Source organism: Hylobates moloch, unplaced genomic scaffold, assembly GCF_009828535.3.
Source record: "Hylobates moloch isolate HMO894 unplaced genomic scaffold, HMol_V3 SCAFFOLD_10, whole genome shotgun sequence".
NCBI lineage: Eukaryota > Metazoa > Chordata > Mammalia > Primates > Hylobatidae > Hylobates > Hylobates moloch.
In genome coordinates this window covers 33,355,433-33,379,746 of record NW_026652285.1, presented here as the reverse complement: position 1 = coordinate 33,379,746, position 24,314 = coordinate 33,355,433, and the positions used below count along the sequence as shown (strand labels likewise).

The following is a 24,314-nucleotide window of genomic DNA, read 5'->3' as shown; positions in this document are numbered from 1 at the left end:
TGCTCTGCTGTTTTCCTTTCTCTGGTGAGCTGCAGCCTCCCTGAGACCTCCCCACACAGTGTCATCAGGTTTCTGCTGGGAATTTTGTAAGCTATGAGGCTTCAGTGGAATAATGCTGCTCAACGTCCCACACCAGTGCCTGGCACACTGGAGCCATTCAGGAGGTTGAGAGGACACAGAAAGCTGTCAGCTTCTCTCCCTTCCTTGCAAGCAACAACCCAGGCCCTTTGTTTTCATGACTAGTCCAAGGAGAGTAAGCGCAGCTACAGGTGAAGCCTCTGGTTCTAGGGACTGTGCCTGCATAAAACTGGAGCCATGGACAAGGCAAAGGAGCCTCTCTGTAATGGGAACTCAGAGGCAGAGTGATGTGTAGAGAGTATGTGGCCATGTGCCAGCTCCTCTGAGCGCATACTGCCATCCTGGTGGGCTGGGAGAGGGGGACCTGAGAATGGAATGAACCCCCAGCATGATGGCTGCTCAAGTCCTGCACAAGGCTGGAGTCGACACAGTCCATTACCTGGCTATTTCACCAAATTTTTCCATTGGTTCTAGGAGATGAGCCAATTTTCTTATGATTTCCCAAGCCTAAGATTTATCCAGCTAATTATAATCTTGGGTTTCCCCCTGCCCCCCAGTGTTTATTCCTCTTATGTCTCTGTCTTATCGTATTGTACTGGCTAACACTTTCAGAACAATTTTCAGTGATAACATTGACAATAGGTTTCCTTGACATGTTCTTGACATTAACAGAAATTCTCTAAGTATCTCACCAATTAAGTATTTTTAAGATATTAACTTTAGATTTAGTATCAATATAAGAACAAGGAAGTATACTTCAGTTCTTATTTACTAAGAGGTATCATAAGGAATTAATATTGAATTTTAGCCAATGCCTTTTCCACATCTTTTATATAATCATATGATTTTCTTCCTTTAATACATTAATATGATGTCCTGAACAGTGCTTTAATATTGAACCATCCTTGCATACATAGAATGAATCTTTTTTGGTCATGGTATATTATTCTTCCTGTAATATTGCCCAATCAGTATGATAGTAGATTTTTTACATGTATGTTAACAAATTGTGAGATTAGTCTTTAATTTTTTTTGTGCTGCCTTTGTTAAGTTTTTAGATCAGGATTATGCTACCTTGGAAAAATGAATTGGGAAGATTTCCTTAGTTTTATATATCCTGGGAACAGTTTAATAACAGAGGTATGTGTCTCTTGACAGTTTAAAGAACTTGCCAAAAAGAATAACAAACAAAAACTTTCCCAAGAAGGTAAATGGATGAGGCGCTTTTTTTTTTAACTTTTTCTATTTCTTCTAAGATTATTGGGATGTTGGTATTCTCTGACTCTTCTTGAATTACTTTTGGCAATTCATATTTTCCTAGAAAATTGTACCTTTTGTTGAGATTTGTACATTCATTCATGTGGAGTGTGTTTCTTTATGTTTTTAAATATCATCTCTGGTTATAATGTCTCCTCATTCCTTATCTTGATTATCTGTGCTTTTTTCTGAATCTTGATAGATTTGTCTATTTTATTGTTCTTTTCAAATAACAATTATTGGCTGATGTATCGTCATCTGCTTTTCTGTTTCCTAATTCGTTCTTTTCTTTTCTTTTTTTGAATGGAGTCTCGCCCTGTCTCCCAGGCTGAAGTGCAGTAGTGCCATCTCAGCTTACTGCAACCTTCATCACTTAGGTTCAAGCGATTCTCCTGCCTCAGCCTCCCGAGTAGCTGGGATTACAGGCATGTGCCACCACACCTAGCTAATTTATATATATATAGATAGATAATTTCAGTAAAGACGGAGTTTCACCATGTTAGCCAGGCTGGTCTTGAACTCCTGACCTCAGCCTTTCAAAGTGCTGAGATTACAGGCGTGAGCCACGGCCTGCCCCTAATTCATTCTTTTCTGTTATTATTTTGTTGATTCCTTCCTCCTTCTTTCCCTGGGTTCATTTTATTGATTTTTATCTGGCTTCTTGAGTGCTTTGGTGAGGCACTGATCTTTTGAATCTTTGCTCTAGAGATCAAGGTTTTAAAGCATGTGCAACAGCAGCAGAAACTGTTGGGGTTCAGAAATGACCCTGAGAGCAACCCATCTTTGAAGAAAGGATCCACTCCCAGGGGGCAGGGGGGCTGACTGTCAGTCCCAGCCTTGCCTCAGGTCAGCTGAGTATCCTTGGGCAAGTTCCCTCCCCTCTCATGATCTTCTTATCCATCCCAGGCAGCCAGGTAGGATGTGAGCACTTGTACCAGGCAGCCTCCTACTGGGATAATGCCCCCCATCTTTCAGGAGGCAGATTTGGCAGCACCCCCTTGTGAGGTCCTGGCCTCTACCCCAACATGCACACCCATCAAAACTGTGCAATTGAATTTTCCTCTGCATGATGGAGCCAATCAGCAATGGCGACAGTGTCACAGCTGAGAGACACGTGGACACTCTGGACTCATGGTCAGAAGCACAACAGCCTGAAAGAACTGGACACTCGCACATGGGAGTGTGCACGCCTTGAGGGCTGAGGCCTTAACCTCCATGTCCCAGCGCCAGAACAGTGTTTGGCACTGGGAGGTGCTTCCTGCATCTTCACTGAGTGAAGAAACAGCTCTAGGCCAAAGGAGGAAAAACTCAGTACTAGGCTAGATATGGGACTATAGGGTTTGAGGCAGATATGCCCCCTGTTCAATACTGGGGGCTGTTGAGGAGAGGAGGAGGGAGGCATTTGAGTTGGTCTTTGAAGGCAGGTGGTGGCAGGCTGTGTGCAGTTGGAGGAAGGGGGACTTTGTACAGAGATCATAGCAGAAGCAACAGCGTGGAGATGGAGAGGTCCCAGGCATTCTTGGGGAGTAGAGAGTAGGGGGAGCTGGCTGGAGTCGGGGCGTGCTGTCACCTGCGTTGCCCAGCCTCCCCAAGCTCCGATTTCCCAGGAAGAGGCCACGGCCCTGACTCTGTTCTTGCTGAGAGGAGCGAGGGTGGCTGGAGATGTGTGTGCATGCGTGTGTGTGTGTGTGTGTGTGTGTGTGTGTATGGTGTGTTTGTGAGAGCACGTGAGTGACAGGGGGGAGCTGGAGGCACATTGCCGTTCAGCGTCCAAACGTGACAAATGTGCAGAAGCGTCCAGGGAGCTGTGGACATGAGCGGCTGGCCGCGGAGATGCTCACCCCGTGATTTGTTGCTTTGATTCCTCAGGCCGTGACTTGGCGAGCACGACCCTCCCCGGGTACCCTCCACACGTCCCCCCAGCTGGACAGGGCAGCTACTCAGCGCCGACGCTGACAGGGATGGTGCCTGGTGAGTTTGCACTGTCGGCGTCTCCACAGCAGGCAGCGGACGGGGTTTCGGTGGGGGCGCATCCCCCCAAACAGCCTGGGTGACCTCTACGCTTCTGAGAAGCGGACCTGAATAAATCAGGCAGAGGTCTGCGCTCTCTGCAGCTGGGCCTGCAATGGGCCCTGGACCAGCCAGCAGCGGCACCAGGGAGGACACCGGGGGCGGGGGGAGGGTCTTTGTCACTCAAACAGGCCTCGTTGGCCACGTACAGAGTCTGAACACAGAGGGTGCAGGGGCTGGCTTCAGGTCACCCAGCCGGTGCGGAGCGAGCCTTCTCCCCAACCTTCCCTCCCTCCCGGCCCCCACCCTCTCTCTCCCACACAATCGTGTGACATGAACAAGCAGAAGGCTCTGAGGTGCTCGCGGTGGCCTTACTCCTTGGGGTTGAGGATAATGTGTTCAGGACAGACGGGATGTTGGATGGTGGGTTTGCCATTTGATTCTAAACTGAATCACCCAGGCCCGTGATGTGTCAGTTTTAAGACATTTGGAGAGGAGGCTGCCATGTCTCCTTACATTGTGGGGTGGTGTGGGGACAAGTGGTGCTGGCTGTCTGGGTGTTAAGGGCATTAGCATAGCAGAAATACCCGAGTATTCTTTCTTGAAAGATGTTTTTAAAAATCAGGAGGAAAATCAGGCCTCCACTGGATGTTGGTACACATCTTTTATGAGTTAACATTGTCTCCTTTTAAAAATTATTTCTAAAAATTGTTATTTATTTAATTTAATTTTTAATAGACAAATAGTTCAGTGTATCTATAGGGTGCAGTGTGGTGTTTTGACAGTGTATGCATTGTGGAATGATCAAATCAGGCTAATTAACATACCCGTCACCTCAAATATTTATCATTTCTTTGTAGTGAGAACCATTAAAAACCTCTCTTTTAGCTGTTGGAAATATGCAATGCATTATTACTGACTATAGTCACCGTGCTGTCTCTTAGGTAGAGTCATTTACAGGGGGCCACACAGCTTGTTTCAGTGCCTGGGGATCTAAGGGCCTTATCTCCTCCTAACACACACTCTTGACTGTCTCTGGGCACTTAAAAAAGCCAGAATAGGCCGGGCACAGTGGCTCATGCCTGTAATCCCAGCACCATGGGAGGCGGAGGTGGACAGATCACTTGAGGCCAGGAGTTTCAGACCTGCCTGGCCAACATGGCGAAGCCCTGTCTCTACTAAACAAACAAACAAACAAAATACAAAAATTAGCCAGGTGTGGTGGCATGCACCTGTAATTCCAGCTACTTGGGAGGCTAAGGCATGAGAATCGCTTGAACCCAGAAAGCAGAGGTTACAGTGAGCTGAGATCGTGCCACTGCACTCCAGCCTGGGCAACAGAGCGATATCCTGTCTCAAAAAAAAATAATAAAAATAATAATGTAATAAATAAATAAGGGAGCCACCCCTTAGAGGGCCCCACTCCAGCCCTGCTGAAGCTGTGCCCACTCTCCCATGCACTGGGGAGAGCCTGCAGGGCCAAACGGACATGCCCACACCCCCTTCCTAGCTCATGCTGGCGTCTCACCCAAATAGGCCCAAGCCTCTTTCCCCGGGCCATCTTCCTAAAGCCAGCCCATGTCACTGGTGTGTTCATCCCTGGGCCCGAGGCCTGGCTCTCTGTCGAGAGTGTGGATGGAGCTTGGATGTGAGGGCTGGGTGTCCACACATGCATGTGCAAGGCCCCACGTGGTGATGAGGATCCCGGGATGGGGAGCTCAGCGGGGCGGATCTTAGCCAGGTTGGCTCCCCCTGCAGCCACATCCTGGCACAGAACGCCAAGGAGGCCCAGAATTCTACATTTGATCCTGGCCTTCTGGGTTGTTTGGAATATGTATTTAACAAGGTAGGAGGACGGAGCATATTTCATTTAACGTTTGCTAGCTTGATTGATGACTTTTAAATACGAGACACATGGGAAACGGCCTCCATGTGTACTATTGTTCTGGGCCTTGCCAATGCCAGGGAAGCCTGCCAGGTTCCTGCCTGAAAAACTTTGGTCTGCTGCAAGGATGGACCCGTGGCAGATCACACAGGTGGTGGGACACACACCACACTTCCCCTTGCCCCACCCCACCGGCTCCTCATTCTCCAACCTTTAGCAAGTCTGGGCGGCCTTGGGACATGGATCCCAAGCCGTGTCCATGGATGGCCCGTCGCGTTTATGTAGTGCCTTATAGAACATGGACTTCCCCTGAGTGCTATGATGCAACAGTCCTGCAAGGGGGGCAGGGTTAAGAGAGTAATCCCTGTTTTCCAAAAGGACCAGAGAAGCCCTGGAGAAGCCAGGGAACTTCCGGGGGCTGTGCAGCTTGCAGGAGGAGGACTCGAACCCCGGTCTTTGGCCCCTTCTACCTCCTTCCCAGCACTCCCCACACCCGGGGAGGCGCTTCTTCCTGTGCCCTGGGCTGCCTGGGTGTGCTCTCTGAATCAGTCAACTCCAGCTTATCTGTGATGACAGAGGGGCAGGGACAGCCCCGGAACCTGTTCTGAGAGCATGTCAGTGGTGAAGCTGAGGTCACCCAGCCGGTCCTCTCAGTCCCCCACTGGAAACCCCAAAGAGGCTGAGTTCAGAGAAGCAGCTGAACTTTGCCAACTTTATCCAAATAGAGCCTGCCCTCTGGCCCCTAGGATTCCTCCAGCCCTAATTACCAGGCTCAAGACACAAATGGCTGCAGGCCTGGCAGAGCCTCCAGTGGGAATGGATGGCAACTCCTTGCCCATTAACAGGGCAGCAGGAATCACAGGCCCGAGCAGGGGCACAGCTTCACCAAGCCTGGCAGCAGCTGGACAGGGGCAGCCCCAGGGCCCCATGGGACTCTGTCCTTGGGCACAGAGGAGGGTGCACGAGTGTGGAGGGGGGAAACAAGCATTTTGGCAGAGGAACCTTCTGCCTGGGAGCTAATGACTTCTTCCTTCTCTCTCTCCCTCCATGCTTTCCTTCTGCATCTCTGTCTCCTCTTCCTCTGTCTTTTCCTCTTTCTCCTCTTGCCCCAGCCTCCTTGCTGTCTCTTCTCATGCATCCCCCAGCATTTATTCAGTACCATGCCTGGCGTCAGGGCTGGGATTCCAAGCTCAGCCACACAACCCTTAGTTCCTGTTTCTCAATGGCCAAAGAGAGTCAGGTCTTTGGGACTCTTGTTTCCAACGAAATTTCCAAATCTGTTTCTTGGGTGGCCTGTGGACATTGTTTTTGCAGACGCTACCCCTGGCACTGTCTCACAGAACAGAGAGGGCCCACCTTTTGGCAGAGCAGGGGCCCTGGGCTGTCAGGCCTCACCGTGGTTGGCCTCAACTTGCCTTTCTGGCCTCCTCTCCCAGCCTCCCCGATCCTGACTGCTCTCTGGTGCCCAGCACACCTTGGACTCTTACCCATCGGTTCCTTCATCATTCTTGGATAGCTTCCCACCTCGACCTGTCAGAATCCAGTTTCACCCTTCAGGGCTGAACACAAACCTCGCCTGCTCAGAAAAGCCTTCCCACATGGCCCCCTCTGGGGGAAGATGCCTGTGCCTGGCTCTGCCACATCACATGACCCAGCGTGTTCAAGGCACAGTCCCCTACGTCACATCCACCACTCTCACTGGGACCTTATTAGTCTCTGCACCCTTCACGGCCCCTAACACGTATCAAGTTATCTTTGCGAATGTTAGCTAAGGGAGGGAGGAGAGGGAAATTATATGGACCTGTGTGTTCATTTCCTGTGGCTACTGTAACAAATCTCCCCAAACCTGGTGGCTTAAAACCACAGAACTGTGTTCTCTTATAGTTCTGGAGCACAGGAGTCTGAAGTTAGTATCACTGGGCCAAAATCAAGGTGTCTCCAGGGCTATGCTCTCTCTGGAGGCCCTGGGAAAAGACCTGTTTCCTTCCTCCTCCAGGTTTTGTGGTTCCTGGCATTCCCTGGCTGCAGCTGCATTGCTCCAAGGCAGGAGTTTTCAGTGTTTCCCTGATCCGTCTTCAGGTTGCCTTCTACTCTGTGTGTCGAATGTGCTTCTTCTCTGTTATAGGGATACATATGCATTTAGGTCATACCTGGAGGATCCGGGATGATCTCCCCATCGCAAGATCCTTAATCAATCACATCTGCAAAGACACCTTTTTTCCTTTCACCGGGAGTCACATTCACAGTTTACATATATGGAGCCTTCCTATATCAGGCTCCAGGGAGTAGGGCATGGATATACCACAACACACTTGAGAACTTCAACTTAGTGTTTGTTCAGATTCTGATTCATGACCTCTTGGGCTTCTGAATCCTGAAGGCAGTCATTGAATTGTGACGGTGCTGAAGATGATGATGCTATTTTATTGACCCCGAGGGCCTGTTGGCATGTTTGGAGAAACAAGTGAAGCAAGGCTCTGGGACACCTGTGTCTCTTGCTTTTGTCTCTCTGAGGCTGCTATGCTGCAATGATCTGTTTCACTATGAGATCTGTTTCACTCCCTCCTGGCCTCTGGTGGGCTGGTGGTGCAATCTAGAGGGAAACCCAAAATCTTTGGGGTGTTTTTTCCCACTGACGGCTTTAGAAAACATTTAGCTGCCACTACTTTCACCACTTTTTTCTTTTCGTTTTTTTAATGAAGGCGTGGTCTCACTCTGGCCGTCGCCCAAGCTGAAGTGCAGTGGTGCAATCTTGGCTCACTGCAGCCTTGACTTCTTGGGCTCAGGTGATCCTCTCACCTCAGCCTCCCGAGTAGCTGGGACTACGGGCACCTGCCACCATGCCACCTAATTTTTGTATTTTTTGTAGAGACGGGTTTTGCCATATTGTCCAGGCTTGTCTCCAACTCCTGAGCTCAAACGATCCTCCTGCCTCAGCTTCCCAAAGTGTTGGGATTACAGGCATGAGCCACTGCACCTGACCACCACGTCATTTCTAAGTGAAGGCTTTTATTGTAAATGTGCTCGGAGGACACACAGAGGAAGGCACGCTTGCCTTGGGCTATGCTTCCACAGCCACACTGCAGAGCCTGAAAAGGTGGACATCATGTTTTTCCTTACTAAATGTCAGCTTGTTAGCTTGGACTCACGTTCAGCTTAATTTCCGATTCCAACATCAGAGTTGTCTGCCCCTTCTGGCTCCAGGGCATCCCCATGTCTGCAAAACATAGCTTCTGGCCTTCTCTAGGGTTTGCAGATTCAGTAAACTCTGCAGCTCTGTAAACTCTGCATCGCCATTTGCAGAGCAGTTTTGTTGAAGAAAGCAAATATAGCATCTTATATCAGCTTCGAAAGGAAACAGTTTTCAGATTTTATTTCCACCAAGTCCCAGAAAATGCCGAAAGTTTTGCACCAAAGATTTCACAGTGTCTTGATTGGGTGTAACCAGTTGATTCCTGCCTGAAGATATTTTGCAACCTAACATGGTTGCAAATATCATAACATGGTTGCAGATACCGACACGGCATTTGAAATTCTTACAAATTCTGGGCTAGAGGAAAAAGGAAGGGGAGTTCACTACCCTTTGGCTTTAGCGAGTCTGAGAAAAAAAGGTTGCTATCTTTGAGGAACTGGTGGGTGCCCCATCCCGCATGGCCCACCAGAACAATGTGCACAAAGGCACTAGGTGGGGTCCCTGTGGTCCTGGGCACTCTACTTGCCATGGATTGATGAACGTCATTTCTAGATGCCTTTCAATTGAGGCACTCACTAAACTGATGGCTTTTATTTTCTTAAACAAGTAGGAGGTGAGGGTGCAGTGTGGAGTGGGGGCCTGAGGCCAGAGGAGAGGTGGGCCCAGCCGTGTGGGCCAGGAAGGCACAGGGTCCACTGGACGCCACAGGGCGAGTGAGAGGGGCCTGCTCCTTCCCACCTCAGCACCTGCAAGTTCCTCTGCTTAAAGGGCTCAGCCCCCTCTCTGCTCTTTGCCCAGCTTGCCTGGTCCCCTCTCACCTATCTGAGTTTCCCCTCCATAGAGAGGCCTTCCCCAGTGACCAAATATATTTGAGTTTCCTGTTGCTGCTGTGACAAATGACCACAAATGAGTGACTTAAAACCACAGACACTTTTCACCCTCTGATTCTGGAAGTAGGTCTCACTGGGCTGAAGTCAAGGTGTCTGCAGGCTTGTTTCTTCTGGAGGTGCTAAGAGGGAATGATTTGCTTTCTTGTCCTAGCTTGTTGCTGCTGCCAGCATTCCTTGGCTTTTGGCCCCTTCCTTCCTTGTCAAAACTGGTGATGTTAGGCTGAGTCTTTATCCGGCTGCCCCTCCTTCCTCCCTCGTTCACTTAGAGAGCTCTGTGTTTCCCTTGGACCCACCTGAATATCTAGGATAATCTGCCTATGTTCAGGACAGCTAATTAGTGCATTTCATTTCATCTGCAACCTAATTCCCCTCTGCCATGTAACCTGACATAGTCATGGGTTCTAGGGCTTACGATGTGGATATTTTTGGTGAGGGGGCACAATTCTGCCTGCCACACACCCTCTGAACCAGGGCCCCCATCATTCCTCTCCCAGAGCTTCCTGCTCTTTTCATGTGCAGCACTAAGCCCAGCTGAAGTCATTTAGCGTGTGGTTTACTCGTTCCTCTCTGGCTTCTCTTCAGGTCTGTATGGTACGTAAGAGCTGTACAATAATCAAGGCTATCTGTGTCTGTTTTGTTCACAGTTGCGTCCTTAGTTCCTGGCACAGTGCCTAGCACCTAGTCGCACTCAGGACACAGTAGCTGGAATTAAAATGCAGAACTTTAGGCCAAGCTGCCAAGGAGAGCTTTGCCAGGTTTGCTGTGGCCCTGAGTCTGGGGCTGGGGTGATGCAACCAAGGAGGCTGGGGCTGACCCAGGGCTGGGAGTGGTAGTGCTGTTAGAGTGGCCGCCACATGGGGAAGCAGTGGGAGGCTGGGTGGTTAAGAGCATGGACCTGAGCCAGACTGCCTGGTTCTGAGCCACAGTCCTGCTTCTCACTAGCTGTGTGACTTGGGGCAAGTTACATAACTCCTCAGGGCCCTGGTTTACTCCTCGTGTATAAAATGGGGATACTGATAATAAATGTGAGCATTAAGTGATGTAATATACATGAAAGCTCTTAGAATTCTGACTGGCACATACGGAGTGGCACGTAAGTGTTCATTATTATTGCTATTATTATTTACACAGGGGCCTGGGCTGGATAGGGCAGTGAACAGAGAAGCCTAGCAGGCATGCTAACACTCAAATCAAGAGCTCTCCAGCAGAGCTCATACCTCCTGGAGCCCGTGGATCAATGGGAGAGCCAATTAGAGAAGAATCCAGTCAGAAACCAGAGCACTGCCAAGTAGGAGTCAGGCAGTCTCCGAATGCAGTGGGTCTGGAGAAAACAGAGAGGCAGCTGTGGTTGTTGGTGCAACTGAGAAAGGCATTCTGGCAAAGGCGGCCCTGGAGCTGGGCTGGGAACCGTGTGCGCTTGGCTATCTGGAGAGGAGGGTGGGGTCTTTGGGGTAGGGCAGAAGGCTAAGCCTAGTGGCTGGCGTGGGAGTCCAGCCCAGGCCAGGCAAGTAGGATTGGCAGGGAGGGGAGCCTGTTGAGTGGAGGCTGATGGCCAGCAAGGTCAGGATCTGAGCTTGGCAACTTTTGGAGGCCAAGCAGACATGCAGATGAGGTCTTCTGCAGACAGGTGCATGAACCCCAGGAGCACGGGGCGAAGGCCAGTCCAGACAGAGATATGCAGGTGCCCCAAGAGAAGCGAAGGGTGCTTTGGCAAGAATGTGGCTTCACCATTATTAGCAGGGTGACCACAGAGGAGCTCTGTGACCTCTCGGAGCCTGCCTTGCTGCTGTTTGAAATGATGGTTGTGCAGTTACGGAGACACCGCCTGTGTGAGGTAGGAAGGGTATTGAGTTTCTGGAGCGGGGAGGAGAAGGTTTCTTTTGTGGTCTGGCAAGCCCAACCCTGATTCTGCGTCTTGCCTGCCCTACAGGCCTGCTCTGTGCAAAGCATGCAGGCTTAGGGGTCGGGGCCGCAGTACCAGGCAGCATCCTGGCCCAGCTCAGCCAGGGACACTCTGTGCCATCTGACATGTCATTTCCACTCTCTGGGTCTGGTTAAGCATGTGAAACGGGGAAAATATATACTGCCCAGTTCCATAGGCATAGCCGGGACAAGTGAACAGGATTCAGAGGGCCACCTTTTTCAGCCTTGTATCAAGAACCTTTCCTATAATTAGTACTGAAGCCATTGGAATGGGCAGACTTGGGAGGGTCCAGCAGACACTGGTGAGAACTTGGCGGTGGGGACTTGAGCATCAGATAGAGAGAGGACCAGTGCTCTCCAGGCACCTCTGTGACCTAAGCATCAGGCTCAGGGAGCGTTTGCTTAGGGAATTAACAGCCTTTGTTCTTAACACTAACTTCTCTCGACCCCTGACTTTCTTTCTAAGCCCTTTGCTGGGGCTCCTGGTAGCTCTCTGGCCTGGGCACGCCGCCTCTTTGCCAACGTGGCCATGGCCTCTGGGGTGCACACCTGTTGCTCGTTCCTGACTCTTTGCTGCCCTCTAGTGGCCGCTAGTCTCTCTGCCACAGCAGGAACATAGACTTGACCCTGGGGAATCCTAGACACAGCTAGGATGAAATGCAGGTGGCCATTCACTTGTTCATTCATTCATTCTCCAAACATTTCCTAAGAGACCCTGGGTGCCAATTGTGGGCTAGGGGTGGAGTTGCCGACACAGCCCCTGCCCTCAGGGAGCTCACAGTCTAGTTGGAGAGATGGATGTAAAAAAATCCTGATGTGCTAATGTTAAGAGCTAAGACCTACGAATCTATAAAGTGTTGGGGAAATACAGGTGAGGGGGCTACTGAGTCTGCTGAGGCAATGGGGTGGAGTGGGAGAAATCAGGGAAGACTTCTCAGAGGAGGTCATTTGAGCTGGACCTTGAAGAGTGAGTTTGCCAGTCTGCGAAGCTGGAGGGATATTGTTGGGTAAGGGACCAGTGTGTGAGAAGCCCCAGGGGAACCAGAGAATATGGGCATCAGAGAGGCAGCTGGGAGTGACCAAAGCCTCGTGGGGCTGGTGGGAGATGAGCTGGAAGGGAAGGCTGGATCTAGGGAAGAAGGGTCCCAGTCACAACCACACCTCAGCCCTGGAAACCTCTGGGCATGAGGCTGAGCATCCGGTAGCCTTGCAGAGGGCAGGCTCTGCCCAGGCAGATGTGGATGCGAGTCTGAGAGCCAGGGTTGCCTGTGCGCTCATAGGGTTGGGGGGCAAGGGGTCTAGAGTGATGTGATCTGGACAGTCTATGTGACTAAAGCTCCAGGAACCCTGCACGGAAGTGATGCTGGGAGTGAGGAGAAACTGATACCCGCATGTAGGCTTTCTCAGCTCTTGCCTGCGTTTGGGAAGAAAAGAATTACAAAAGCCTCAGAGATGGAAAGGACTCTGGGGACATGAAGGTCCTACTTGAATTTAGGAGACCTAGATTCTGATTCTAGCTGCCAGATACTCACAGCATGACCTTGGGACATGACCTTGGGACTCCCTGTTCTCTCTTAAAGCAGGAGGCAGGGCCTGGGGAGGCTGGGCTGAATGCATCCCAGGGGGCTTTCTGCTCCTGCCATTCAAGGTTTCTAAGTCAGTGATGTTTATTCCTGTTAATATCAGCTCCTGACCGAACTGGAAGGCTCCCTAAGCCCTGCCACCTTGTTCTAAGCGAGCGGCAAGTGCTTCCAAGTTCCCTTCAGATCTGGGGCTGTGAATAATAAGACAGTGGCTCTGGGCTGTCATGTGTAATCTGGTAATCACTTCCAAGGGCTGGACTGAAGGAGAAGAGCCTGAGGACTTGATAACCTTACACACTGCTCCCATGTCTCGATCGGGAAGGCCCAGAAACTGCTGGGGCAGGCCAGGGCTGGCTTTCGGGGCTTGTGCACCTGGGAGGAGGGCTCACAGACTGGAATCTGCAGTCTTAGGGTGAGAGAGAGGTAGTAAAGATCACCATCATTTGTTCCATCTTTGAAAGCAAAGTGTCCCTTTTGGGAGCATGGAGATGGGGAGAGAGAATATCCTAGGCTCGCAGGTGCTGGGAAACGTTCTTATTTCCCACGACCCCATTGCAAGGACAGCTGAGAAGCAGAGTCTCAGCTGGGAGAGTGCTCTGTCCAAAGCCGGTGCTCACTGGCCCGCCTGGGAAGTGGGCAGTGCTGGGGGAGCTCAGAGCCAGGGGCTGAGGACAGCTTTGGTGCTGCTCTGGGCTGAATCTACTTGTTAGATTTCCCCCGTTTCCAGCTCCTTCTGATGGTGGTTGGCAGGACCCAGATCCAACTGCACCGACCTGGTCATGAGTATGTGAGAACATGTGTTTGGGATCCTGACTTACAATTTCTTCCTGATGTCCTTCTACTAATAGTGTTTCTTAAAAACAAACAACAAACAAAACGACTGGATTGTGATGGTTTTTTAGGAGATGAAGGGGAATGCTATCAGAATTTGCTTTAGAAGAAACTGAAGCGTTTGTGGAAGGGCTAAGCATTGGGTGGCTGATGCAGGGTCAGAGTGGGCCTGGAGGGCTTAAAGGTTCTCCCAGCCCTGAGAGTTTAGGGGTCCCCCATTAGTGCAGAGAGGAGCCTGGAGGTACACAGCCCAAAGTGAGGGCGTCCTGAGGACAGTGGCCTTGCTGAACCTTAGGCCTTCTTATCCTAATTCCTGATGACCAAGTCAGATTCTGACCAGAGACAGAGTGGACACGAATCCAGGAGATAAACGCCAAGGACTGGACAAGGACTGCAGCGTGGGAATGCACAGGGCCGATGGAGTGGCAGCAGGAGCCATCCTCAGCCCCTGCCACACAGCAGGTGGCAGAGCAGCCAGACGCCGGGCCTGGGGTTTAAGCCACGCTGCTACAGGCACCTCCCAGTAGCACTGCTTGCCAAAAGGCCTGCCAAGAGGGCAGGTGGCAACTCCCTCTCTTTTGTGATTGAGACTTGGTTGGGGGCAAACAGGGAGAAAGCACTTTGGGCCTGGCTTACCTGGAGGTAGGATGGGAAGGAGAGGCTGAAGTCCTAGGAGGAGCCTGGGCCAGGCAGCCCCTGCCGTGAGGGCACCCTATGCAGGGTGTCCAGGGTTCAGACCAGCCCTTTCATCCACTGGAAAGCAGCAATCTGCCCCTTTGAAGCTTGGGGCCCAACGCACTCCTTCCCTTTCCTTTTACTTTTTATCACATTATTTACGAGTGCGTCTCCACCTCTACCAGACTTGAGCTCCTGGAAGATGAAGTTGATGTCCCAGCTAAGACTTCCCACAGGACCCTAAATGAAAGGGCCCTGGAGAGGCCCTGCGCTAAAGTCCCAGGAGCTTTTTAGGACTCTACAACAATCTGAGGCCCAAACAAAGCTCCTTTTACCTCTAAAATTAAAATAGGAAACTAGAAAACTGACATCAATAAATGTTATATTAAATGTTTACAAATTGTAACATTATTGTTAACTTCATTAACTGTTAAATTTAGGGCTTACAAAAATTTCATTACATTTAAAAACCATTTTTAGATTAGATTTTGTTCCTTTAAAAGAATTTCTAAGTTTGTGCCTCAATTGCTGAGAATTCATAGCTAATCATCAATTAGATTACTTGTGGCCAAATAATTTCAAAAGTAAAATTATAAAAATAAGCTTTTTGTGTTTTTAGAGTGAAAAGTATCATTATTCTAGTGCATTTAACGCACAATGTGCTGTGGGGTAGAATAGAGAGGGGCCTCCGTGTCCTAGAAGAAGGGGCTTGAGAGAGAGCCTGTTGAAATGTTTTGAACATAGTAAATAATTGTAGGACCTTGAGCTGGTCAGGTCGCAGTAGCCATCAATTCATCCATCCATCCATCCATCCATCCATCCATCCATCCATCCATCCATTTATCCATCCATCCATCCATCCATTTATCCATCCATCCATCCATCCATCCATCCATCCATCCATCCATGCACTATCGCTTCCTTCCTTTCCTTCTCCCTTCCAACATTTATTGAGCATCTACATGTGCCAGGCATTAGCTAAGGATACAAGATCAAAAGCCATGACCCTTGTCAGGCACATCTGTGAGGGGCTATGGGGGCCAGTTGTGGTAACAGGCAAGCCCAGGGACTCTGGGAACACAGAGAAGGGGGATCAAGCCTAGATTGGGGATATCAGACACAGAGGGGCTTGGAATCTCTGTACAGTAGGGCTGGGTGGGAGGCATGTCTGAAGGTGCTTTTGCAGAGAGTTTTGCTAAGATTGAGAAAACACATCAAAGAATAGGGGCACAGCTAAAGCTTTCCAAGTCATCCACGGTGCTGCCCTTAGGGCAGGGGAGGAATCTAGGAAGAGACAATTTTCAGGTTTATTGTTGAGAGAGAAACATATGTTAGCCAGTGGGAGGTGGAGTGAGGAGGGAGAAGATGAGTGTTTCAGGCAGGGCAGTAACAATGAAGACAAAGGTTCTGAGATGTGCTCTGCTCCTGTACTTACTGCAGTCTTTCCCAAACCCAGCTTTAATCTACTGGGGCTGTCAGAGTTTGACTCCCTTTGGCTTGCTGGGATCTGCAGCCCCTGTCTCCAAGACCCTGACAGCTGTCAGTCTTCATCTGGACCAACCGCTGCCTCCAACCCTGAGGGTCACTCCACCTGGGATACTGCTATCCAGAGAACTTCTGGCGGTGTCCGAAGCCCTCGGGGCAGTGAGAGCCAGTGGAGCTTGGCTTCTGCCTTCCAAAAGGAGAGTGTTCTCAAATGAGGCCAAACCACCCATGCCCGTAAGCTCATTCTACCAACAAGCCCCATGCTTCCCCACCCACAACCTGCATGGTGCTTTAGAGTTATCAAGGGACACACAGCTGTTAGCCCCAGTTGCCATTGAAAGCATGTTGTGAGGTTGGAGTGTGCATATCCATCTTGGAGGCAGGCTGACTGGGTTCGGGGAGGTGGTGTTGCAATGCCAGCGGGACACAGCCAGTCAGGGAGCAGCTGGGCTTGGGGCCTGGAACTTAGGGTCTCTTGAGCCCCCGGTGTCCATGGAGACTGAGAGGAAATGGGGACTATCTATGGGCTCTGGGGCCAGGGAAGGTGCCCCCTCAGGGACATGGGTGGCCTTCCTAACTCGAGTTCTTTTATGGCCCAGGAGGAGCTCTTCCTGCTGGGACGCTAGGGAGCTCACACTTGGAATTCTGGTATATTCCTTTCTCCCTCCCCATCCTCACCTGTCTGTGTTTGACACATGCTCCTAGACCCAAATTAAAGGCTCTCTCTTACAGGAAGCCCCCCCACCGCAGTCCCTCATCTCCCCACTCTGTGCACCCCCAGGGCACTGCCCATGGTCTGCCATAGGGACCACGTGCGCCCATCTCCTGGCTGCTTCTGAGGTCAGGGCTGCCTGGAATTCCTCTCAGATCCTGGCCCTGCCTGCAGTAGGTGCTGCCTGAAGTAGGTGCTCAGCAGCTGTGGGTGGGATTTATCTGAATACAGCACATGCCCCTCCCCATCTTGCCGGGTCCAGAGTCCAGGGCAAGTTAGGGTCCGACTGTAATTAAACAGGGCTTGAGCGCCACTGAAATGCCCCCAGTCCTTCTTCCAATATTTGCTCTGGCTTCTCGCAGGAAGATGCTGAGACAATGGCCCTTGTTACCCTCTGTTTGAGTTATTTATTTTTTTCACTTTTCCCTCCTTCCCCTCTCGGGGGACTCGCCTCTCGCCCTCATCCCTCATGTTTTCCCTTTCACTTGACTGTCACTCTCATTGTCCTCCCGGGGCCGGGAACGCGGGGTGACAGGCAAGGGGAGCCCAACCGGGCTGGGAGGCTGGAAATATAGTCATTAATGGGACCCGCGAAGCCCAGATGTCCTCCCTGAATGCGGGTAATTTGTTTTTAATGAAAAACCATGCGGTGACCCTGAACAAATGAATTTTCTTTATAAGGAGTCTATGTGCAACGGGCACAAATAAAGGGCCCGAAACAGGGAGACTTAAATCCAGGGCTGAAAGAAAGAGAGAAAGGAAGAGGGAAGGAGTGGAAAAGAGAAAGAGAGATAAAAGAGGGAGGAAGGAAAAATGTGAAATTACAACTGTGTTACCATACCCTTCGCCTGAAGAGCAATCCCAGGCCAAAAATGCCTTGGGCATTGTCCTGCCAGGGCAGGGTTTCTGACCGCTGTGGCCATCGTGGGGTCTTGTTCACAATGATGCTAAGAAGACGAACCCCCACCTGGACAGAGCTTTGCTATTCATGAGTCCCTTTCATGTGTAATTGCAGTGGAGCCTCACGGTAGCCCCTTTTACAGAGGTGAAAACTGAGGCTTAAATGGTTTGCTAGCAAGTGGTTCAGTCTAGATGACAAGGGAAGGATTGTGCCAATTCGGAGTGTGACTCTTAGAAACACTGTGTTACAGCCCAGAAATTGCTTTCATGGTGTGATGCAAAAGAAGGGTGTGGCACGAGCAGGTCTTAGCGGGGACACCAGGTGTATACCGAGGAGTCTTGGGTTGAAGCAGTTTCCCATAGACCCTAAAACTTTGCCCTGGAGCTTTGTGAATGAATAGCTTTTCCATGGGCACTGCGGGTGTGGGGTTCCTGGGTAGAGAAGAACTCCCCAGGAACGAGCCAGACACATTTGGAAAAACAAATGCAAAGAAATTGGAATCTAGCCTTGGGAAGCAGGAGACCAGCCAAGGCCCCCCCACCACCCCATTTAGGACCTTTTGAGGGCTGGAGAGCCGGCCACTGGGGGCAGCAGCAAAGACATTGATTCCACAGAGGCCCTAGCCAAGGCCCTTGCCTTTGGCTTTGGAGAAATCTGCTCTGCAGGAGAGGCTCTGAAGGCTGTTAGCCCTGTGTAGATTGGGCTGTGCCTGTGTGGAGCGTGTTCTAACCCCACCTCAGAGAGGACTGGAGAGGCCGTTGTGTGTTCTGTAGCTGCTTTTCTGTCCATCACTGATGGACAGGGCTGGACTCAACCTTAGAAATCAACCGAGGGCTGTGCAGATGAGGATGCGGAAAGGACTTGTTCAAAGTCATACGGCAAGTCACAGGGAGAGCCAGGTGGCCCTCTTTCTGCCCTACTGTCCCCACCCCCCTCAGTTCCTCACCGAAGCAATAAAAAAGAAGCAATTTTGTCTCCTATCCTTGTGCAGAACTGATATAAAAAGGATGGTTCCTGGATGCCCTGGCTTCACAGCAACCCAAATCAAGACCCCTACCTTCACCCCAACTTTTGTTGTGCTCTTCCTGAACCCAGATCCTCTCCCAGGCCCTGGGACCTGGCCAGCCACAAAAACATCTTCTCTCAGGGTCTCAGGCTTCTGTGCCTCAGTGGATCCAGGCAACGGTGGGCTCCCCAGGCCTGGCCGAGGTTGGCCGGAGACCTGCAGGCACGCCAGGGCCGCAGCTCCCCCACCCAGAGTCAGGTAGCCAGACACAAAGAAATGATTGTTTTCTGTTCCTGGGTTCAGTTTCCCTCTGGAAGCTAGGACCCAGTTAGAAAATCAGACAGATAGAAAAATCTGACCACGACCCCAACTGAGGTTCTGAAGTCTTGGCTTCTATTTAGGCCTCTGCCTCGAACACTTCCTGGTGAGGCCCGGCCCGCCCGCGCTTCTTCAGCCACCAGGAGCTGGTTTCCTCCGTAACTGATGATTTATTCCCCACTGACTTCCAAAATGGATTTGAGGCAGCTTCCTGACCTTTCAATAACATCAGCCCCAGCCTGAAATCCCTGTCATAAAACAGGAGGACTGCCAGTGGTTCCCGGTGGGGGCAGGAGTGGACGCAGGCCCACCCCATCTGCCCAAGGATGGGCAGACTTGCTTTTCACAGCGTGGCACCACTGAGCCGTCCTTCGTGCCCAGCCCTGCTCCTGCAGCAACCCACGCGTCACTGCTAGGAGCTGGGAGCTCACTTTTTTGGAAACAGCTCCTGTCTGCATGCATTCCAGAGCAGGCTTCCAAAAATATACTTTTAATCAAAAGACTACCAGAAAAACTGGGACAAATTGTGATTTTGACAGTGGACAATTATAAATACTGGGAGGGGTTACTAGTTGGCAAATAAACTCCACTGGTGAAGTCTTGGGTTAATTATACCACCAGGGAGCTGGCCGTGTGGGGTCTCCTGATTGTCTTCATTTGCGGGATATGTTCTGGTCTTCCTCCATTTCTTCCTTCTCTCCCTCTCTCCCCAGCCTCTCCCCCTGCCTTCCCTCCTCTCTTCCCTTCCTCCCTCCTTCCTTGACTCACTTATTCATTCATCAGACAATCCCTGAGTCCCTCCTGGGTGCTGGGCCTAGTTCAAAGAATGGGCACAGAAATGACTGAATTTCTCAAGACCTAGGAGAATCGCCCATGCTACCTGCTCAGATGGAAAGAAACCAGCTTGCATGTGGAGGTTCTGCAGGATTGCTAGGCCCAGGGGCTAGGCAGAGACTACTGGGGGACAAGAGGGCAAGGTGTGGGGAGCTCAGAAGCTGAGGGTTGCTGACCCGATGGATGCTCCGGCCGGGCTCACCCTTGGCCTTCCTGGGAGAACTGAGGGAAGCACCTGGAAATCTTGGTCTTTGAAGTGGGTGCCTGGCCCGTGTGTGCAAATAGGGGGCTCTGTATTTAGGAGTGGGGAGGAGCAGGGAGCTGCCCTGAATGGCTGCCTGCTTTGGAAATTTCTATGCATTTGTAATAACAAAATTACCATAATTTGCTCGTTAACGCAGCTAGATCAGTCAAGCATTGTTCCGTCGCGGGCGGGGAGGCCGCGGTGCCTCTCTCTGCACACTCTCCACACCCCAGCCCGCCTGCCAGCCCGTTAGAGCGCTGGAAATTAGCATGCAAATGGTCCTAATTCGGTGGGCGAGCTGTCAGGCAGCGCCTCTCCGGCCTCGTCTCTGTGAAGGCCCTGACAGCCCGGCTCCGGCGCCGGCCCACCCTCCTCACTCCAGCCAGGAGGGGCTCCGAGGGGCACCTCCAGACTGACAGCTTGGCGGCCTCCCTCCCTCTGTCAGCGCCATCAGGCCTGGCGGCAGGCTCCCAGGGGAGCAGGCAGGGCCTGCCACCATGCCGGCCGGGCCGGAGGAGGCAGGCAGGCAGGTGGGCTGAGGGGGGAGGCTGGCCCACGCTCAGGCCCACCAGCCTTAGCTGGCCTCTGCCGATGGGGGCAGGTGAGGGTGGAGTTGGGGTCCCCTGACTCAGGGTCCGGCTGGAGCACGGGGACCCTCACAGCTGGTGGGTTCTGAGAGTGGCCCCATGAGGACTCTGGGCAACCTTCTCCCACCTGCACATCCACAAGGATCAAGTTCAAGTCCTGCCCTGCTCCCCGCTCTTTGTCTTCCAGTCCTGACTTAACACATTGCTCCTCGCCCTCCCCCATACCTGGACCATCTCTGTCCAGGTCCACTCCTGGAACTCCTCAGGCTCTAGTGGAGAATTAGGGAGGCTGAGAAGCTGCATGGACCAGGACTTGGCACCCTTGGCCATAGCCCTGCCTGTCGGTTTACCAGCCTTAGAGGGAAGTCACCTTTCTATCTCTGTACCTCAGCCTGCATTTTTTATGGTCTTTTCCCCAGGGCTCCTGTGAGGAAAAGGGCTTGCTTTGTAGCAGTAACTGACACCTACTAAGCACTTTTATGGAGGGGGTGGGGCAGAGTCTCGCTCTGATGCCCAGGCTGGAATGTAGTGGCGCAATCTCGGCTCGCTGCAACCTCTGCCTCGTGGGTTCAAGCAATTCTTCTGCCTCAGCCTCCCGAGTAGCTGGGACTACAGGTGCATGCCACCATGCCTGGCTAATTTTTGTATTTCTAGTAGAGACAGAGTTTCACCATGTTGGCCAGACTGGTCTTGAACTCCTGACCTCCTGATCCGCCCGCCTTGGCCTCCCAAAGTACTGGGATTGGAGGCGTGAGCCACTGCGCCCAGCCCCTACTGCGCACTTCTATATGCCAGTCCTGCACTAATTGCCTTTCATTCCCCGACCTGCCTGTATTTTGCAATGCTCCTATTAGGCTGCTGTTGATGTTATCCCATTTCACAGAGTAGGAAGCGGAGGCATCGGCTTGCACAGAGTAACTTGCCCAAGTGATAGTACCAGGATAGAGCCGAGTAGGCTCACTGGTTCTAGAGCCCTTTTAACAAGAGAAAACACAGGGGCCTGAGAGCTGGAGCCTGCCTCTGCCTGGCAATGTGCCCTAGAGCACGTTCCTGAACTGTGCTGGGCCTCAGCTTCTGCATCGGTGAAAGGCATGATGACATCACCTGACAGATGATTTGTGCCTCTCATAGTACCTGGCACATCATTGACACTAAATAAATGTAAGTTGAGGCCGGGCACAGTGGCTCACACCTGTAATCCCAGCACTTGGGGAGGCCAAGGCAGGAGGCTTGTGTGAGACCAGGAGTTTGAGGCTGCAGTGAGCTATGCTGGTGCCACTGCACTCCAGCCTGGGCGACAGAGTGAGACCCTGTCTCTAAAAAATAAAAGAATAAAATAAATACAGATTGAAAAAAAAGAACCCAGGTGGGCCCAGGTGGGCCTGTCTTTGAAGATCCATTGTACTTATCCTTATGTTTTTCTCCTGATCTATGACAGCAGTGTGAAGCAGCTACCGCAGGAGGGAGAGGTCATGCAGTAGGGTTTGTCTTAAAGTTTCCCCTGGGCTGTCCCCCAGGCTGTTTCTCAGCACCTTGTTCCTTCCTTCTCTTGAGCAGATGAAGCCACATGCCAGGACTTAGGGTTTGGCAGCTATAGAGCAGGCTGGACCTCAGTCCCCACTTGTCCAGTCAGCCGGTGACTCTGGTGCAATGAACAACCTGCCCTTCCCTGCATGCCTGCCCTGCCTGCCCCCTTGGCCTGTTTTAAGGGCATCTTATTGGGCCTGTTTAACTTTCAGATAAATGGAGAAGTGAAAGAGACCCTAAGAGTAGGTGGGAGCTTATGAGCCTGAGTTTCTGCTGCATTGGAGGACCACCCGCTTCCAGCATACAGACTAGCACAGGGCAGATGCCCAGTGAACACGTGAGGAGCCACCTTAAAGAAGCTGTGGGCCAAGATGGGAAACACGCATGCAAACCTGGGCAGGGCTGAACCCAAAGCCGCCCACCTACCTGTTTCAGACCAAACGCCCCCAGCCAGGGGTGGCTTCTCTTTCCTATGTTGCTTTTCCTTTCCATCTTCTTTTTGGCTTGTTTACTGGGGGTCATAGCATGATGGATCCACGTGCCAGCCTCTCAAATCGCTGCTGTTGGGCTGTGTGGAACACCTTTTGGAGAGAACACGATCTGCCAACCACAGGATCTGAGGCAGCATGAGGACCTCTCAGGGGCACATCTATTCCCACCCCAGAAGGCGGTGCTGGGGACTTCTGAAATGAGGAAGGCCGGACTGCTGCCTGCGAAGTTCATTGCTGCGGGAGGGAGAATTGCCCAGGCTCCCCCTAGTGGAGAATCGGGATGCATCGTCCTCCTGCATTCCTGGTCTGTGGCCAGACAGGACTCCGCACCCACATCCCTCCTCAGTTTACCCAGAGCTTCCACTCCCATCCTCTCGTAGAATCCTCGCCACAGCCCCGTAGGGACCCATTTTTATGGCTTTTGTGACAGGCTTAGCGAGAGGAAGGGGCTGGCCCAAGGTCATGCAGAGCCAGGACTAGAATCCAGCGTGCTTTCCCTCTACCAGCTGCCTCCACACACCTGGCCCCGCTCCGTGAGTGCCGTTGGCTTTGGCCAGCTGACCCTCTGCTTGCATAGCCACATGGCCTGGCCATTCCCAGTCTTGTGGCATTAGGATCGAAAGGGCCAGAGGTGTCCACTCAGTGGAAAGGTCAGTCTTACAGTAAATCTTTGCAACAGCCTCTTTCCTGGTCTCCCCATTGCCCTTTAGTCTATTCTCAACAACGCGGCCGCAGCGAGCCTGTGAAAATCGGAGTCAGGACACGTCCCTCCTGTGCACACTCAGAGTAGAGGCCAAAGTCCTGACCCATCTCCCCCCTCCCCACTTCCCTCCCTGGCCTTCTCTCCCCCTCCCCACCCTGGCTTCTCTTCAGCCACACAGGCCTCCTGGCTGTCCCACCCACACACCCGTCACACTCCTGTCCCGGGGCCTTTGCACTTGCTGTTCTTTCTGCTTGGAGGGCCCTTCCCACAGATATTCATATGGCAAACTCTTGCTTCCTTCATTCTTTCTTCAAAAGTCGCCTTTTCAGTGGAGTCATCCCGGTCACTCCATCTAAAATTCCACCTCCTCCCAATATTTCTTATTCTGTCTCCTGCTTCACGTTTTCTCTTTAGCACCCATCATTATCTAGCATGCTGGACGCTTCGTTTTTATTTGTCTGGTTTACTGTTTTGTTTGTACCACTGGAATATAAGCTCCATGAGGGCAGGGATTGTTATCTGCTTTGTTCAGGGCTATATCCTCAGGGCCTGGTACCTCGTAGGCCCTCAGTCAATATCTGACAGATGAACGGATGGATGAAATTGCGACTGTCTGCAGCGGGCCTGGTATCAAGGCAGATACCACCAGGGCTCCTCAGGACCTCTTTGGGCCCCTCCCATTGAGCCCTGCATTTGCCCTCTTAGGTGGTTTCTTCACTTTTCTTTCCTCGGCCTCCCAAGATATCTTTCCTCCCCTCCTCTTCCCTCCCCGCCCCTCCTGCTGACTCCCTCCCTGCAGAGCTGTCTCTCAGCCAGGTGTGTGGGCTGGTCGCAGGGGATACATATGAAAGTGTAAATCTCCTAGAAAAAATGGGTCTTCATCAGCACAGGACTGCATGGGGCTCCTGCCTCCTGGTCCAGCCTTGGGAGCTGTGAGGGTCATCCTAATTCAGCTCCCTCCATGGAATGGCCCTGTCAAGCTCACTGAGTCATGGTGGCAGCTGCCCTGTGGCCTGCCTGGAGTCCCCCACAGAAGCCAGCCCTTCTTAGTGGTTAGCTGATGGTGGCTGCCTGCTTAGAAGTCAGTCTCCTTAGGGGCCCCATTTCAGAGGCCATGGGAACTGGACACCAGCATGCCTCTGAGGACACTAGGGAAACTCTTTAACATGGATCGGTGCTTC

At 51.7% G+C, this 24,314-nt stretch overlaps 1 protein-coding gene across 4 annotated transcripts in view; it reads left to right on the top strand.

Annotated features, from left to right (window-relative positions):
- PAX5 (paired box 5) overlaps positions 1-24,314 on the top strand; it is a 199,635-nt gene that overhangs the window by 148,073 nt on the left and 27,248 nt on the right. For 3 of the 4 annotated variants that reach the window (XM_032164172.2, XM_032164170.2, XM_032164171.2), the window contains exon 8: positions 3,205-3,306. The exons of the other annotated variant lie outside the window; for it this stretch is intronic. In XM_032164172.2, the coding sequence (XP_032020063.1) occupies positions 3,205-3,306 (102 nt within the window). The remainder of the gene's footprint in view (positions 1-3,204; positions 3,307-24,314) is intronic. 4 annotated transcript variants of the gene reach the window in all.